This window comes from Bufo bufo, chromosome 9 (genome assembly GCF_905171765.1).
Source record: "Bufo bufo chromosome 9, aBufBuf1.1, whole genome shotgun sequence".
Classification (NCBI taxonomy): domain Eukaryota; kingdom Metazoa; phylum Chordata; class Amphibia; order Anura; family Bufonidae; genus Bufo; species Bufo bufo.
The window spans coordinates 8,915,203-8,934,208 of NC_053397.1; the positions used below are offsets into that span (position 1 = coordinate 8,915,203).

At 44.7% G+C, this 19,006-nt stretch overlaps 1 protein-coding gene across 1 annotated transcript; it reads left to right on the forward strand.

Moving 5' to 3' along the window:
• The first annotated feature begins 2,640 nt into the window (after positions 1 to 2,640).
• On the forward strand, positions 2,641 to 6,055 carry BHLHE40 (basic helix-loop-helix family member e40). The gene is made up of 5 exons (XM_040407318.1): positions 2,641 to 2,951; positions 3,509 to 3,578; positions 4,016 to 4,123; positions 4,782 to 4,893; positions 5,284 to 6,055. Exons 1-5 carry the CDS (start codon positions 2,887 to 2,889, stop codon positions 6,018 to 6,020), a joined length of 1,092 nt encoding a protein of 363 aa, XP_040263252.1. The 5' UTR covers positions 2,641 to 2,886; the 3' UTR covers positions 6,021 to 6,055.
• Positions 6,056 to 19,006: the final 12,951 nt, after the last annotated feature.

Below are 19,006 nucleotides of genomic sequence, written 5' to 3' on the forward strand. Positions count from 1 at the left end.
TTCCTCCCATGCTCAAAAAATGTGACTGCATGCTCCCTGTGACTCCAGAGCTCATGCTATACCCGTGACTGCGGCCCAGGGCTGAGCCTGTAACTCCTCGTGTGCCGGGCTGGATTTACCATGGGGCAAGGGGAACTGCGCATGCATCCAATAGAGGTTTTGTGGTAGAAAATTCCACGACTGGAAATCAGTTCCATTCACCTTAGGCCTGTTGCACACGAACGCGTTATGCCCGTTGCCGTGTACACGGGCACCGTTCTGTGGCCATTCGGCATCACGGATGCGGACCCATTCATTTCAACGGGTCCGCAAATCCGGAGGTGCGGAACACTACGGAAGCTCTATCTTTTTGCGGAACGCAAGGATCGCGGACCCATTCATGTGAATGGGTTTGCAATCCCCATGCGCCTGCCCCACGGACGGTGCCCGTGCATTGCGGACTGCAATTTGCAGGTCCACGGCACGGGGCTTCACATTCCGTTTTTGCGTATTCCGTTTGCGATCCGTAAGCAAAACCATTCATTTCAATGGTTCCGCAAAAAAAACAAAACTGAATGTACTCCGTTTCCATATTTCTGTCCTGCTGAAAGATAGAACTTGTCCTATTATTGCCCCCAAATAACGATCCGTGGCTCCATTCAAGTCAAAAAAGTTTTTTGCGGATCCATGCCCACTTTCCCATGTGTATACTGTTAAAACATATTACTGTACATTACATTAATGATTGAAAATGTAATGTTTCTGTTTTGCGGAAATCATAAAGAGATTTTTAGCGGAACCACTAAACGGAAACAAAAAAAGTGAACAATGGATCCGTGAAAAATGGACCTCAAAATACTGAGACAGCCATATGGTCGTGTGCAAGAGGCCTTAATGAGACAGCAAGCACATGGATTTCTGCAAGCCCCACTAAGGCATGAATGTGATGGGCCACGTGTCTGCAGGAGCTCCCGGGCTGCCTAGATCATAACATTCCGTTCATATCTGATCGCAGCTCTATTGTACTGAGCTCACATGCGCTTTCACACTAGTTTTTGGTGCCATCTTTCTGCACTTTTGCCTTTTTTGTGACATTTTTTGCTGCAAAACCACCACCAGCCCCAACTGTTAGCTAAGGGTCTATGGGAAGTATGAAACGCAGGACACACAAGCGTTCTTTTTTTCTTTTTCTTCATTAGGTGCATATTATTTGTATTTTTGTTTTTTTTATTTTTTTACTGGTTAAAAAAAAGTTGCACCCAAATTCATGTGTGTAAGAAAGAACAGTATGTTTATTTGTAATGTGATATTGTATCAATAATTATTTTTATTGTATTTATTATTGTGTATTATTGATTTAAAGGGTCACTGAGCTTTCAAAAAACTTTTTGATATGTCATAGAGACATATTAAACGTTTTGATCAGCGGGGGTCTAAGCATTGAGACCTCCAGCAATCGCTAGACTGAGGAGAGAGAAGCGTTTGCACATCCCGCACTCTCTCCTCGCTGCGGGAGACAGACTCAATAGAAGTCTATAGGCCTGTCTTGATTCCGTCCTCTGACGCAAGGACAGCGCGCAATATATGTGAGCGCTTCTCATGTCTCATTCTAATGATCGGGGGAGGTCTCACTGCTTAGACCCCCCCCCCCCTACTAATCAAAACTTTTGATATGTCTCTGTGACATTTAAAGTTATTTGAAAACGCAGTGACCCTTTAAGGCTACTTTCACACTTGCGGCAGAGTGATCCGTCGCAGGAACTGCCTGCCGCATCCGGCAAAACGTATGCCAACTGATGGCATTTGTAAGACTGATCAGGATCCTGATCAGTCTAAAAAAAAAATGCATTGAAATGCCGAATCCGTCTTTCCGGTGTCATCCGGAAAAACGGATCCGGCATTTATTTTTTTTCACCTTTTTTTTTGGTCTGCGCAGGAAGGACTGACCCGGTATTTTGAATGCACTAATACATTCCTATGGAAAAAAAATGCTGGATCATTTACTTGGCATTCAGGCAAGTGTTCCGTTTTTTTGGCCGGAGATAAAACCGTAGATTGCTGTGGTTTTATCTTTTTCCTGATCAGTCAAAAAGACTGAACTGAAGACGTCCTGATGCATCCTGAACGGATCGCTCTCCATACAGAATGCATGGGGATAATCCTGATCAGTTATTTTCCGGTATTGAGCCCCTAGGACGGAACTCAGTGCCGGAAAAGAAAACCGCTAGTGTGAAAGTACCCTAAGTATTCAGTATTATTGTTTCCCATTTGTAATGGGGGTTTTTTAAGCATTGTTATTATTACTTTTATATCTCTTTATATTTTGTGTTTTAACTATTTTCATATTTAATCTTTATCCCTTTGTTCTGACCAGTCACCTGTATAATGGTGCACACATGTGCAGCGGGCACAACGGCTGGCACTCTGCATTCACATGCTCAGTACCACCTGTATTTACAGTGACATGGTGTCCTCTCTCAGTGGAGTGTGCACTCCTCTGCAGTCCTCCCAGCTCCACACCCCTATGTGCTCTCTAGCAGTCTGTTCACACTTCCCTCCCTGCTCCCTCCCTGCCTGGAACAGATGCAGCATTGAGCAGCACGTGAGCTTCATATGACAGCAGCAGCAGCAGCTGGTTCACTTGGCACTGGGCGTGCTGCTGTCACAGGGAGGGACACACCACCGCTACCCCCCACCAATGAGCACGCTACATCCCCTCCCATCCATTTAACTAGAAGCTGGAGCTCCTAACACCATCATATCCATGCAGAGCAGCAGACACTGCTCACACACTCTGACCACCTGAAGCCCTCACCTGTGCCCACAGGACTACTGCAGGAGACACCGTCTCTACTGCATGGACTATCTGCTCTGCTCTACACTTTGCTGGATTTAACTTCATTTGGCATGGAAAGAATCCCCAGTGCCCAGCCTCCCCCTGCTTGTCTGGATAGATCTACCTCCTTGTCTGGGTAAGTTCTCTTCTGTCTGGAATCCCAGAAACCTGTGCAATCTGGAGTTTCATCAAGAAATGTGTCCGGCATGTAACTGACGAGAACTAATTACAGTAAGAGGCAATAAGTTCTGCTCCAACTGTGTGTGGTCTGCTCCACTCTATCCCAAAGCCTGGAATCTGCAGCCATTTGTCTGATACCTATAGTCTTTTTACAGGGATACATTGTTGTAAATGGAGCCTAAGGATATAGGAACCTCCACCGATACATTCTAGACGCCCTTTAGGTTCCTAAGTGATCAATATTGGATACACTATATGCAGTGTATGGGATGGCAGAACTACATGGTTCTCCGTGATATGTTGTAGCAATCGATATGGATTATATCCAATAACACATGTGGATTATATGGCATCTTGATACATGGTAACAATCATTAGCACAACCATCACCTCAGTCTACATTTACCTTGATGACACATTGTAGCACATAATAATATTTTAACATGAAATAATTCTTCTTTATAACATTGTTGCAGTTTTACATTTTCTTGACTTGTGGCCATTTTCTTGTAGGATGGATTTTTCCCACATGTATCCGGTTTTCAAAAACAGGAAAGGTCTGAAGCGATGCGAGGATGGCAAGGTGAGGACTTTTCCAAAACTTTTCTAACTCTATGGAATTATAGGATTGTTTTGAAGCCTGTGATTTGTGCTCCTTTGCATCGCATTTGGTTCTTCTACCTTATATATGTGCAGATCTTGGTGCTGCAGTTTGAGAGATACAAGGAGTTAAATCTTTGTCTATCAGCCCAATAGATTTTGCGGCTTGTTTGGTTTCAGTTTGCTGGCCAATAACGCATGTGGTGTCTGTACATTGTGTACTAGTTGCCTGTACTCTGCAGCCAGTCTGCACGTTTGCCTGCATGTTCCTTGTGGGGTGTGTATGATTAGAGTCTCACGTGTACCATCACATGTAAAGTTTGCTTTTTGCAATATCCCAGTCTGAACACTAGGGGGCGCTTCGCCGTTCAGTCTGTCTGGCCTACATTGGTGTGACATGGATATGTCTTTTCTTAACAGGAATCTTACAAGCTCCCTCACCGACTTATTGAGAAAAAAAGACGTGATAGGATTAATGAATGTATTTCCCAACTGAAAGACCTGCTGCCGGAGCACCTCAAGCTGACGGTAAGGAGAAGACATGGCTGAAAGGGATGTAGATTGTGGCCATTTTGCAGAATTGAAAGGGTTTTTCCTAATGGCGATATCACACGTGTCCATGGCTGGTGCATGTGACAACCATGCGGTGTTCAGCAGCCTTGTGACCACCACGCTGAGCGCTCCTGATTGTAGACTGCCGTGTGACAAGGAGCCGCCTTATATAACCCTTGTATTAGCCTTAAGGGCTGACCTCGCTACTACCAGGTGACAACTTGCGCAATGTAACATGAGAATCAATAATGACATGGCTCTATATCCTGGTCCCAAGAGCTTGCAGTCAAAACAGAAGACCTTTTCAACTGTCCTGTTCAGTCTAAGTGCCCAATCCTATTTCAGAGTTACTTCTATGGCTGCCACTACAACTGTCACACGGGGTTGTCGCCCAGTCCTCCCAGACCCGGGAATCACAGGTTTGCTTAAATCTCCACTTATCTAGGTAGATTTGTCTGGGAAAGCTGGGCGACCTCCTCTCTTGGAGTGTAATGATGTCTCAAGAGGTCTATGTTCCTGGGTCAGATCATGGGCTCATCAAGATCCCTCCATTGGGAAGAGTTGGGGTCTGACTTTTTGTATGTCTGCGTTCTCGATAAATGTTAGTTACTAATCGAATCCCTTTTTCCTTCAGACACTGGGACATCTTGAGAAAGCTGTGGTGCTGGAACTGACCCTTAAACATGTGCAGTCCTTATCGAACCTGATCGAGCAGCAACAGCAGCAGATCCTAACACTTCAGAAGGGTCAGTATCACTTCTGGTCTCCAATACTACCCTACAGACCACTCTGTCTGGTACTGAAAGCTTGGGCCTTGATGTAGGCACAAATGCAGAACACATGTGGGAACCATATGGGGTAAAACCTTCATGCCTGGCCATGTGAATGGTCAGTAGTCAGACCCTATTGGTATGAGGTAATGGGACTATGGGGAAGAGGATGCTAGTGAGTCTTTGGAAGCAGGGTCACAGTCCCGTTGAAGGATCTGAGGTCATGTAAGATAGGGCCAGGGGCTATTCATAGTATTTAGTATATTGGGCAGACTAGATGGGCCAAATGGTTCTTATCTGCCGACACATTCTAGGTTTCTAATCTTATTGCACTTCATTGATTCATCTGACACCTCCTTTTTCTAGGTGGGTCACCCCTAAGCAGCAAATCCTCAGAAGAGATGTTTCGCTCAGGGTTCCAGCTGTGTGCAGAAGAAGCTTTAAGATTCCTGCAAGGAGGAGAGACGCGTGAACTTGTAGCTCACCTGCATCGTGTGGCCTCCGATCTCAGCCACAGTCCCTCCAGAGTTGCCAAACTGGATGAAAAACCCAGTCCTAAGGCTCAGGCCACCAACTGCGTCCCTGTGATTTGCCGTGCTGCACCCCTCCAATCCGGAGAGCAGAGTGGCACCGACACGGACACTGACAGTGGGTATGGAGGAGAAGTGGAAAAGGCAGATTCCCATCAGGAACAAGGTGGTGTCATTAAGGAAGACTCCTCTAGATCCCCCACCCTAGACAGGGTCATCAAGCAGGAACATGAGGAAATTCCAAAAAAGAGGCCCAGACTGGAGACCACAGATGGTGACTCCAGATTCTGCGACAATGACCTTTCTTCAGTGGGGTCTTACCCTTCTCATCCACCCTTTTGTTTCCCCTTTTATTTGATACCCCCTACACCCTCTGCCTATTTGCCCATGCTGGAAAAATGTTGGTACCCAGGATCTATGCCTATGTTGTATCCCAACTTATCCCAGTCCGGACTGCTGAGTCAGGATAGCGTCCCCCAAGTTCACTCTCCAGCAATGTCATCCATGGACTCCTCTGCCTTACTGCAAGCACTTAAACAGGTACCCACCGTGGGTGCAGACCCCAAAGACTGAGGATGGAGGAGAAGAAAAAAAAAACTCTGCTTGTACTACTATTGCAAACAACCATTCTGGGCCCCCTTCCAGTATGAGACTCCGCAAAAGAAACTGGGGTCCACCAGGATGAAACTCTGAATGGTGGCGACCACCTCTTTGGGATGAGGACCCTTTGAGTGAACATGGTATTAAAGGTTGTCCACCAGGAAGAGAAGACAGTCTGGTGCCAAGGCTGTGGAATTACAAGACGCGTGGCGGTAGCTTAGTCCAACAAATGTGGCAGAACTGGGAGACGATGGACAGGCCCGGCCCATCCCGGTTAAACCAAGACCTTGAAAATGTAAAGGAACCTTTTTGCAGCACTGAACATGAAAGGGCTTCATGAACTTGTTCAGCGCCTACGACCTGCCGGCCCTTGCTTCACTTGCCCCACAGGATGGGGACGGAGGCTCCAGTTCATAGCACTTTATATTAGTATATTAGATCTGCTTCCTCTCCTGCTGGATTCTCGCCCAGTTTCCGGGCTTAAGGGGAGAATGTCGTCAAGAAATAAAAAAAAAAAAGATATTTTTGAGAAAAAAAAAATAAAAAGTTTATTTGACGAAATGTTGTGTCCTTTTAATTCCAAATGTACACGAGTAGAGAGTCTAGCAGGGCAGCAGAGGACTCTATCCAACCTTCGCACCCTCCCTTGCACTCCCGGGTCAGTGTGACACGTACGCAAGGTGTGTGACTCATTCATCCAGGTGCATATAACAATAGGTCCTTTCTCCGGAACTCAGCAGGGGAGGGGTTAAAGCGAAGGAGTTGGGGCTGCCAGCTTATGGCACTTTGATGTCAGGCAGACAGCTCAGTTCCCCTTCACTTGTTTTGACAGTGTCACCTCCCTGTCACCCTGCTCATGTTGACACAGTCAGGCTTCCGAATGTTGCTTTCATGTGCAGCCTGAGGCTAAATGTATCCCCTGCTTCCTGGAATGAGACGTGACTGGCAAGCATTCAACAGCAGCTTGCTGACACTGTGCACTCTAATCCACCTCCCTCACTTTGCACCTTGCTCCTTTTACTTCACACCCCTGAGTGTGCACTTTCACTGAAAGACCTTCCCTTGTGCGACAGACACTGCAAGACTATAAAGTCTGAGGTTACATGAACCGTGCACCCAGTGACGCATTTCGGGTGTTGGGAGAGGGTCACACAGTTGGGTTCATACTTTGCAGCAGGGCTTTGTATTTTAGTGTTTACTAGAACACGGGCAACGGACATAAAGGAAAGGACGATGCCCCAAAAAAGTGCAGCACAGGCTCAAAAATGCACCGCAAGACTGTGGAAGAAAAGCGTCCAGTCCCCATGATTCCCAGGGCAACATCTGCCTGGTGCCGAGAAAGCGGGAAAACATCCTGATTACAGCAGAACGAGAGAAAAATCAACTAAAATAACATCTAAAACCTATGACTAAAAGACATAATAGTAGTTATATTCTTGTACATATGAGCAGTATTATAGTAGTTATATTCTTGTACATAGGAGCAGTATTATAGTAGTTATATTCTTGTACATAGGAGCAGTATTATAGCAGTTATATACTTGTACATAGGAGGCAGTATTATAGTAGTTATATTCTTGTACATAGGAGGCAGTATTATAGTAGTTATATTCTTGTATATAGGAGCAGTATTATAGTAGTTATATTCTTGTACATAGGAGCAGTATTATAGTAGTTATATTCTTGTACATAGGAGCAGTATTATAGTAGTTATATTCTTGTACATAGGAGGCAGTATTATAGTAGTTATATTCTTGTATATAGGAGCAGTATTATAGTAGTTATATTCTTGTACATAGGAGCAGTATTATAGTAGTTATATTCTTGTACATAGGAGCAGTATTATAGTAGTTATATTCTTGTACATAGGAGGCAGTATTATAGTAGTTATATTCTTGTACATAGGAGGCAGTATTATAGTAGTTATATTCTTGTACATAGGAGACAGTATTATAGTAGTTATATTCTTGTACATAGGAGCAGTATTATAGTAGTTATATTCTTGTACATAGGAGCAGTATTATAGTAGTTATATTCTTGTACATAGGAGGCAGTATTATAGTAGTTATATTCTTGTACATAGGAGGCAGTATTATAGTAGTTATATTCTTGTACATAGGAGCAGTATTATAGTAGTTATATTCTTGTACATAGGAGCAGTATTATAGTGGTTATATTCTTGTACATAGAAGCAGTATTATAGTAGTTATATTCTTGTGCATAGGAGGCAGTATTATAGTAGTTATATTCTTGTACATAGGAGCAGTATTATAGCAGTTATATTCTTGTACATAGGAGCAGTATTATAGTAGTTATATTCTTGTACATAGGAGGCAGTATTCTAGTAGTTATATTCTTGTACATAGGAGCAGTATTATAGTAGTTATATTCTTGTACATAGGAGGCAGTATTATAGTAGTTATATTCTTGTACATAGAAGCAGTATTATAGTAGTTATATTCTTGTACATAGGAGCAGTATTATAGTGGTTATATTCTTGTACATAGGAGGCAGTATTATAGTAGTTATATTCTTGTACATAGGAGCAGTATTATAGTAGTTAGTCAGGTCCATAAATATTGGGACATCAACACAATTCTAAGATGTTTGGCTCTATACACCACCACAATGGATTTGAAATTAAACAAACAAGATGTGCTTTACCTGCAGATTGTCAGCTGTAATTTGAGGGTATTTACATCCAAATCAGGTGAACGGTGCAGGAATTACAGCAGTTTGTATCTGTGCCTCCCACTTGTTAAGGGACCAAAAGTAATGGGACAGAATAATAATCATAAATCAAACTTTCACTTTTTAATACTTGGTTACAAATCCTTTGCAGTCAATTACAGCCTGAAGTCTGGAACGCATAGACATCTCCAGACGCTGGGTTTCATCCCTGGTGATGCTCTGCCAGGCCTCTACTGCAACTGTCTTCAGCTCCTGCTTGTTCTTGGGGCATTTTCCCATCAGTTTTGTCTTCAGCAAGTGAAATGCATGCTCAATCGGATTCAGGTCCGGTGATTGACTCGGCCATTGCAGAACATTCCACCTCTTTCGCTTAGAAAACTCTTTGGTTGCTTTTGCAGTATGCTTTGGGTCATTGTCCATCTGCACTGTGAAGCGCCGACCAATGAGTTCTGAAGCATTTGGCTGAATATGAGCAGATAATATTACCCGAAACACTTCAGAATTCATCCTGCTGCTTTTGTCAGCAGTCACATCATCAATAAATACAGGAGAACCAGTTCCATTGGCAGCCATACATGCCCACGCCATGACACTACCACCACCAGGCTTCACTGATGAGGTGGTATGCTTAGGATCATGAGCAGTTCCTTTCCTTCTCCATACTCTTCTCTTCCCATCACTCTGGTACAAGTTGATCTTGGTCTCATCTGTCCATAGGATGTTGTTCCAGAACTGTGAAGGCTTTTTTAGATGTCGTTTGGCAAACTCTAATCTGGCCTTCCTGTTTTTGAGGCTCACCAATGGTTTACATCTTGTGGTGAACCCTCTGTATTCACTCTGGTGAAGTCTTCTCCTGATTGTTGACTTTGACACACATACACCTACCTCCTGGAGAGTGTTCTTGATCTGGCCAACTGTTGTGAAGGGTGTTTTCTTCACTAGGGTAAGAATTCTTCGGTCATCCACCACAGTTGTTTTCCGTGGTCTTCCGGGTCTTTTGGTGTTGCTGAGCTCACCGGTGCGTTCCTTCTTTTTAAGAATGTTCCAAACAGTTGTTTTGGCCGCGCCTAATGTTTTTGCTATCACTCTGATGGGTTTGTTGTGTTTTTTCAGCCTAATGATGGCTTCACTGATAGTGACCGCTCTTTGGATCTCATCTTGGGAGTTGACAGCAACAGATTCCAAATGCAGATAGCAGAGTGGAAATGACCTCTGGACCTTTTATCTGCTCATTGTAATTGGGATAATGAGGGAATAACACACGCCGGCCATGGAACAGCTGAGAAGACAATTGTCCCATTACTTCTGGTCCCTTAACAAGTGGAAGGCACATATGCAAACTGCTGTAATTCCTGCACCGTTCACCTGATTTGGATGTAAATACCTCAAATTAAAGCTGACAGTCTGCAGGTAAAACACATCTTGTCCGTTTCATTTCAGATCCATTGTGGTGGTGAATAGAGCCAAAAATGTTAGAATTGTGTCCATGTCCCAATATTTATGGACCTGACTGTATATTCTTGTACATAGCAGTATTATAGTTATGTTCTTGTACATAAGAGGCAGTATTATAGTAGTTATATTCTTGTACATAGTACTATAATACTGCTCCTATGTACAAGAATATAACTACTATAATACTGCTCCTATGTACAAGAATATAACTACTATAATACTGCTCCTATGTACAAGAATATAACTACTATAATACTGCTCCTATGTACAAGAATATAACTACTATAATACTGCTCCTATGTACAAGAATATAACTACTATAATACTGCTCCTATGTACAAGAATATAATACTGCTCAAATGTACAAGAATATAACTACTATAATACTGCTCCTATGTACAAGAATATAACTACTATAATACTGCTCAAATGTACAAGAATATAACTACTATAATACTGCTCCTATGTACAAGAATATAACTACTATAATACTGCCTCCTATGTACAAGAATATAACTACTATAATACTGCTATGTACAAGAATATAACTGCTATAATACTGCTCCTATATACAAAAATATAACTACTATAATACTGCTCCTATATACAAAAATATAACTACTATAATACTACCTCCTATTTACAAGAATATTACTATTATAATCCTGCCTCCTATGTACAAGAATGTACATAGGAGGCAGCATTATAGTCGTTATATTCTTGTACATAGGAGCAGTATTATAGTAGTTATATTCTTGTACATAGGAGCAGTATTATAGCAGTTATATTCTTGTACATAGGAGGCAGTATTATAGTAGTTATATTCTTGTACATAGGAGGCAGTATTATAGTAGTTATATTCTTGTACATAGGATGCAGTATTATAGTAGTTATATTCTTGTACAGAGGAGCAGTATTATAGTAGTTATATTCTTGTACATAGGAGGTAGTATTATAGCAATTATATTCTTGTACATAGAAGCAGTATTATAGTAGTTATATTCTTGTACATAGGAGCAGTATTATAGTAGATATATTCTTGTACATAGGAGGCAGTATTATAGCAGTTATATTCTTGTACAGAGGAGCAGTATTATAGTAGTTATATTCTTGTACATAGGAGGCAGTATTATAGCAATTATATTCTTGTACATAGAAGCAGTATTATAGTAGTTATATTCTTGTACATAGGAGCAGTATTATAGTAGTTATATTCTTGTACATAGGAGCAGTATTATAGTAGTTATATTCTTGTACATATGAGGCAGTATTATAGTAGTTATATTCTTGTACATAGCAGTATTATAGTAGTTATATTCTTGTACATAGGAGCAGTATTATAGTAGTTATATTCTTGTACATAGGAGCAGTATTATAGTACTTGTATTCTTGTACATAGGAGCAGTATTATAGTAGTTATATTCTTGTACATAGGAGCAGTATTATAGTAGTTATATTCTTGTACATAGGAGCAGTATTATAGTAGTTATATTCTTGTACATAGGAGGCAGCATTATAGTAGTTATATTCTTGTACATAGGAGCAGTATTATAGTAGTTATATTCTTGTACATAGGAGCAGTATTATAGTAGGTACATTCAAATGCACAGCACGTTGCACAGACATTGCTAGGTTCATGTCCTTAATCTCCATTGCATGACTGTAGTATATGAAGTTGTCTAAAGAGTTAACGGGCGGCTCCGTGTAAGCAATCGCGTGGGCTTGTGCGTACGTGACTGGTAAACAGAGTGCACTACCTTGGCTGCCCCTAAATACCGGTATCTTTTTCATTTTGCAGGAGACTGTGCCAGGATCTTGGGCCCTCAGACTACGCACTCATGGGTACAGGGCAGGTGTGCGGCTGCATGTGCCTTCAGTAAACAGCTTAGGCTTCTGGTAACAAGCTGTTCTCTTTCTTTAACCTTTCCCTCTCATTCATGAAACGTGAGCGAGTGCAGATCCCTGTATGGGCACAGTTCTGGAGAAAGCCTAGGCACTGTGCCAATCTGCAGGGTGATAGGGTTTCAGTGACCTCGCCCTCATCCCCCTCTCTCCCCACCAGCTCTGGCTGGGACACTTCCTTCGTAGGAAAGCGATGATGGGAGTCTTGTCTGCACAATGATTCAGCACTGGAGAGGCCTCAGTGTGTGGGAATTCAGTCTCGGTCATATAATCTTTGCCTCGCCCCCTCATATCTGTCTATCTCTACACCCAAACACTGCACACAGCCTGATATCTCACATGCTATTCCTCCTAGGACATTGCACATGTCTGAAACGGCAACGAGTTAACCCTTTCAGGAGGATCAATGCTCTGTGAGCTAAAGCCTAGACTGATACATTGTAACGATCTGGACAGGAGAGAGGCTTGCACTGTGTTTAGATGAGGATTGTCTGGACTGGATACAAATGTTACAAAGACAAATTATTAGGTTGATTGTTTTTTTTGTTGACTGGATGTTAACAAGAACACTTCCATACACTAAAAGCAAGCAGAGATGTTGAAGATATGTTGGAAAGTTGAAAATATCACTATTAGGGCTCGTTCACACGACCGTGCCTTTTTTTTTGCTGTCCGTAAATTGCGGATCCACAAAAAACAGATGCCACCCGTGTGCCTTCCGGAATTTGTGGAACGGAACAGGAGGGCCATTATAGAAATGCCTATTCATAATTTTTTGCGGGGCCACAGAACAGAGCAACGGATGCAGACAGCATATGGAGTGCTGTCCGCATCTTTTACGGACCCATTTAAATGAATGCTTCTGTATACGGTCCGTATAAGGAACGCCAATTACGGCCTGTATAAGGAATGCGGCAAATGTTTGTGTGAACGAGCCCTTAGGGTGCCGTCACATGTTTGGGCTTTTTGATGCAGTTTTTGAAGCTAAAACTAGGCGTGGATTGAAAAATGTGGAGAAGTTATATCTTCCCTTAAGGGCTCTTTCACACGAGCGGATCCCGTGCAGGTGAAGAGAGCCAAGCCCCGTTCCGGACAGCAGAGACACGGAGCAGTAACATGACTGATTACGCTCCGCGCCTCTATGTGATCTTTTTACTACAAAATCACGGTGACAACTTTATCTCAACCTGATTTTGTAGTAAAAAGGTCCCAGAGAGGCAAAGAGCATTATCAGTCATGTTACTGCTCCGTGTCTCTGCTGTCCGGAGCGGGGCTTGGCTCTCTTCACCCGCACGGCATCCGCTCGTGTGAAAGAGGCCTAATACTTTCTCTCCTGTCATGATCCACACCTGATTTTAGTTTCAAAAAGGCATAAAAAAACCTGAACACATGCCAGCACCCTAAGGCTGGGTTCACACGGGCGTCGCGTTTTGGCTCAGGATGCGTCCCGGGTGCATTGCGGCAAACCCGCGTGAGTAGGTACCCAAATGTAGTCAGTTTTGACTGCGATTGCGTTCAGTTGTTCAGTTTTTATCGTGCGGGTGCAATACGTTTTGCACGCGCGTGATAAAAAACGGAATGTGGTACCCAAACCCGAACTTCTTCACTGAAATTCAGGTTTGGGTTCGGTGTTGTGTAGATGTAATTATTTTCCCTTATAACTTGGTTATAAGGGAAAATAATAGCATTCTTTAATACAGAATGCTTAGTAGGTGGTCAATTGAGGGTTAAAAAAATAAAAAATAAATTAACTCACCTCCTCCAATTGATCGCGTAGCTGCCGGTCTCCTGTTCTTTCTTCAGGACCTGTGGTGACGTCACTGAGCTCATCACATGGTCCAATCACATGGTCCATCACCACGGTGATGGACCATGTGATGTGACACCACAGGTCCTTTAGCCGGCAGCTCATGAATAAAGAAATAAGAGATCGACAACTACGCGATCAAGAGGAGGAGGTGAGTTAATTATTTATTTTTTTTAACCCTCAATTGACCACCTACTAAGCATTCTGTATTAAAGAATGCTATTATTTTCCCTTATAACCATGTTATCCTCATCGTGTCATCTGTAATCCACGGACACTATCAGTCATTAGTGAAAAACGGATGCCATCCGTGTTGTGTCCGTGATTTTCATGGACCCATAGGCTTCAATGGGCGTGTTTGGTCTGCATCACGGAAGTAGTGCATGTCTCAGTGATTATTTTTTTTCACCCGCAGACATACGTGTGTGGACAGCACATGTCGGTGAATAACGGAAGTGTGGACGAAGCCTAACATGCCGGTTGAGATCGGACAAGTTAGTAACCTGGTTAGATGTAGGTGTGGAGATGAGCAGCTTCTAATAAGGGGCGTAGCTGAAGGCTCATGGGTCCTGGTGCAGGTGGTCAGCTTGGGTCCCCCCTTTCGGGCCGGGCGTAGCACATACCGTATATAACTTTCAGCGGCCTCACTGCAATGTTCCCTGTAAGGCCTCTTTTTCACACGAGTGAGTTTTCCGCGTGGGCATCGCAGCACGTTCTATATTCTACGTTTTTCACGCAGCCCTGGCTCCATAGAAGTGGATGGGGCTTCAGTGAAAAACGCATCGCCTCCGGAAGCAGGTGCGGATGCGATGCGTTTTTCACTGATGGTTGCTAGGAGATGTTGTTGGTCAACCTTCAGTTTTTTATCATGTGCGCGAAAAACGCATCAAAACGCATTGCACCCGCGTGAAAAAAAACTGAACAACTTAACGCAATCGCAGACAAAACTGACAGAACTTGCTTGCAAAATGGTGCGCGTTTCATTGAACGCATCCGGACCTAATCCGTCAGTAGGGGAGGTTATGGACCTGGGCGCTGCTCCCTCTAATCTGCCATTGCAGAACCCCATTGAATAAATATTACCGCACAGGGCCCTAATAACCATACCAGCAGCCGGATGTACAGGGCCACATAGGATTCAGGCCTGGTGCAGTGAAGGGGTTAATCTGGCCTATGGCAGTAGTCGGCTTCCCTGATGTGCTAGGGCAGGGACGCTCAACCTGCGGCCCTCCAGCTGTTGTAAAACTATAACTCCCACCATGCCCTGCTGTAGGCTGATCGCTGTAGGCTGTCCGGGCATGCTGGGTGTTGTAGTTTTGCAAGAGCTGGAGCGCCGCAGGTTGAGCTTCCCTGGTCTAGGGCAATGAAGAAACAATTATCAGTGTACCTGGTGCTCTACAGCAGTGCTAGGGTTAAAGGGTTTTCCAGGGAGGTAAAAAGTGTTAAAGAAAAAGGAGATAGCCATTACTCACTCTCACTAATCCCCTCTTGCTCCCGCTCCGTGCCGCCCTCCACTTCCTTGTCCCGGCTTGACACCCACCGCTGGCTGAGGCAGGTCACCGCTAAGGATGATGACTGGCTGAGCGAGCGTTAATGTCCGTAGAACTGGGCGTCTAGGGCGGTAAAGGGGTTAATGTCAGTATAATTTGAGGGAGCCTAGGTCAGTGTGTGTGTGGGGGGGAATTCTAGTATTCCTGGTGGTCTTGGGCAGTGAAGGGTTAATGTTTGCATGAACGGTGGACTAGTTCACATACAGAAAATTAATACAAGGCCCTTCCTAATGTGTTGTGATTCTCCATGTTGCCTCCTTCGCTGGCTGGATACATTTTTCCCTCACATTATACACGGCTCGTATCCAGGGGTTATGACCACCCTGCAATCCAGCAGCGGTGGTCGAGCTTGCACACTGTAGGAAAAAGTGCTGCCCTATGTGCACTTCTGTGGTCCCAGAACCTTTCCCTATAGTGTACAAGCACGGCCACCTCTGCTGGATTTCTGGGTGGTCTTGACCCCTCGGTACGAGCAGTGTATACTGTGAAGAAGAATATGGACCATGTGATTGGACCATGTGATGAGCTCAGTGACGTCACCACAGGTCCTTTGACAGGTCCTGAAGAAATGTTTTATCCTTTTGCACAAAACGGACAAGAATAGGACATGTTCTATCTTTTTTGCGGGCCGGTGGAACCGGCGGTGTGCTGTCCACATCTTTTGCGGCCCCATTGAAATGAATGGGTCAGCTAAAAATGTCATGTGCGTGGGGCTTTAAGAAGCTTTATTTCTTTTCTAAGAAATGAAACCGTGGAGCGGCTGGCGGAGGAAGGCTGTGCGTTCCTGGCAGCAGATATTGCAGGTATTCTCCTCTGCGCTGACACGTCCTCTTCCTCCCCAGAGGGAAAATAAAGCAAATATTCCTGGAACTATTATGGGAAATGGAAGTTTGTTTTTTAAATGGGAATCTATGAGGTCCCCTCCTTTATGTTATACGCTTTCTATATGGGACGTCCTATCTGTTTTAGGGTACATCACCCATGGAGGAATCCTCTGCCAGAACCCCCCAGCGTTTTCCGCTGCAGAACCAGTTTCCCATTGAATTGAATGGAGATATTCTTATACAGAAAATCCGCAGCACAAGATTCTTTACGCCGCGAAAACAACGCCGGGACAGACCATTATCAGCCCCATAGGATGACATGGGGGAAGTCTTGATGTTGCAGATTTTCTGGCGAACAATTCTGTGTGAGTGCACACTTAGGCCTTATGCACCGTTGTTCTGGTCCACATCCGAGCCGCAGTTTACTGTCCGCAGCCATATAGCATGTCCTATTCTTGTCCGTTTTGCGGACAAGAATAGGCATTTCTACAATGGGCCGCCCGTTCTGTTTTGCAAATTGCTACAGTTTTTTGCGGATCCGAAGTTTGCAGACCGCAAAAAACAGCACGGTCGTGTGCATGAGGCCTTTTAGTAATCAGCATGATGTCAGCCCCTCCCCCGCTATGCCGCTGAGTTTCTCATGCTGCACGAGGCCACGGAATGGACAACCCATGTGCTGTCCGCATTGAAGTGAATGGGTCCACATCCAACCTGCAGAAAAAATGCAGATTGGATGCAGACCAAAAATATGTTTGTGTGCATGAGCCCTTATACTGATGACCTACCCTCAGGATAGATCATCAGTATCTGATCAGTGGGGGGTCCGACACCCGGGACCCCTGCCGACCAGCTGTTTGAGACGCTGCTCGCAGTAGCACCGCTGCCTTCTTGCACCTTTTCTTAGGCCAGTGATATCGCATTCATCATTCACGGGGCCTAGGCGCAGCTCCGCCCCATAGAAGTCAATAGGGATGAGCGCGATACCAAGCGCGGCCACTATACAATGTACGGCGCTGTGCTTGATGAGGATCACAGGAAAGCTGATCGGCGGGGGTCCCAGGTGTCGGACCCTCACCAATCAGATGCCAATGACCTATCCAGAGGACAGGTCATCAGTAGTAAAATCTTAGAAAACCCTTTTTAAAGGGTTTTTCCAGCGCCACAGGAATGGTAAAAATAAAATAAAAATAACCCTTAATCACCTGCTGAAGCCCCTGCCGTTCCAGCGCTGCCACTCCAGGGGGAGTCTGTTTCCAGCATTGTAGTGATCCATGTGATCGCTGCAGACCCCATGGTGCACCGCCAGAATTAGGGCGGAACAGGTTTCCAGCCTCCTGAAGAGCTTTACAATCATTGACAGCAAGCAGAGCTCTTAAAAATGGCGCGCAATTGGCCTACAGGGTTGGTGCCTTCACAAAGCTTTCAAATTTCAGCACCATGAACAATGCACTTAAAGGGCTATTCCATAGAGGCGGCATTGCTCTCCGATGACACGTTTCTAGATTCCTTTCTATGCCCGCTCTCCATCATGTGCGGCGTCTCGTAACCTCTGATTCAGTTCATCTCCAAGAATAAAATGCTAGAACGACAGTGAAAACTGACGCACATGCAGAATTGGAGGGAAAAACTCCACTTCTTCTACCATCTGCTAATGTTGTGGCACTTTTGCGATTGACCTAATTTGGGGCCCCGACTGACACTGGCCCCTGAGTGGCTCCAGGGTTTATCCCGATATGGTAAATGTCGCCCTGTCATAAATACCTTATCTCCTGAACTTTGATGAACCTGGCCAATGACTAATAGGTGCAACTTCTGGAGAACTGGTCAGCGGGGGAGGGGTTGCCGCACTGTAATAATGGTGGGTGACCCCCCCCCCCCCTGTCCCCAGCTTTATCACACCCCAGGTCTTCAGGATTCTGGGAAAGCTGGGTGGGTGACAGTGCCTGCAGCCATACTGGTCATTGCATATACTTTGCATTAGGCCTCTTGCACACGTGGTCTGCAATGCACGGGCACCGACCATGGGCCAGCCGCATGCGGATCGCGACCCCATTCACTTGAATGGGGTACGCGATCCGTCCGTTCCGCAAAAAGATAGGACAAGTTCTCTCTATTTGCAGAACGGAACCCCATGAAAGCACTCCGTAGTGCTTCTGTTCCGTGGTCCCGTTCCACACCGCATTTCCGGACCCATTCAAGTGAATGGGTCCGCATCCGTGATGTGGAATGCACATGGCCGGTGTCCCATGTATTTTGCGGACCCGTCGTATGCGGTCCGCAATATGGCCACGGGGGACACACGGTCGTGTGCAAGAGGCCTTGGGGCTTATTCACACGGCCGTTGTGGTTCCGTTCCGTGCATTGGGGACCACAAATTGCAACATCCGTGCGGCGGCCGGGACGGATCGAGACCCATTCAACTTGGATGGGTCCGTGATCTGTCCACACCGAAAAAAAATAGAGCAAGTTCTATTTTTTTGCGGTGTGGAGTCACGGACAGAAACACCACGGAAGCACTCTGTAGTGCTTCCGTGGGGTTCCGATCCTTTCTTCCATTACGCACAACGGCCGTGTGAACAAGCCCTTAGGCTACATGCACATGACCGTATGTGTTTTGCGGTCCGCAAAAAAAATGGATCACATCCGTTTTTTTGGGGGGGGATCCATTGTAACAATGCCTAAGGCTACATGCACACAAACGTATTTTGTTTCCGTGTTGTGTGGTTGGCG

Coding starts and splice junctions, on each gene's coding strand:
- BHLHE40 (XM_040407318.1), top strand. CDS start 2,887: ATGGAAAGAATCCCCAGTGCCCAGCCTCCCCCTGCTTGTCTGGATAGA. Junction 2,952..3,508: donor AGATCTACCTCCTTGTCTGG/GTAAGTTCTCTT, acceptor ATTTTCTTGTAG/GATGGATTTTTCCCACATGT. Junction 3,579..4,015: donor AGCGATGCGAGGATGGCAAG/GTGAGGACTTTT, acceptor TTTTCTTAACAG/GAATCTTACAAGCTCCCTCA.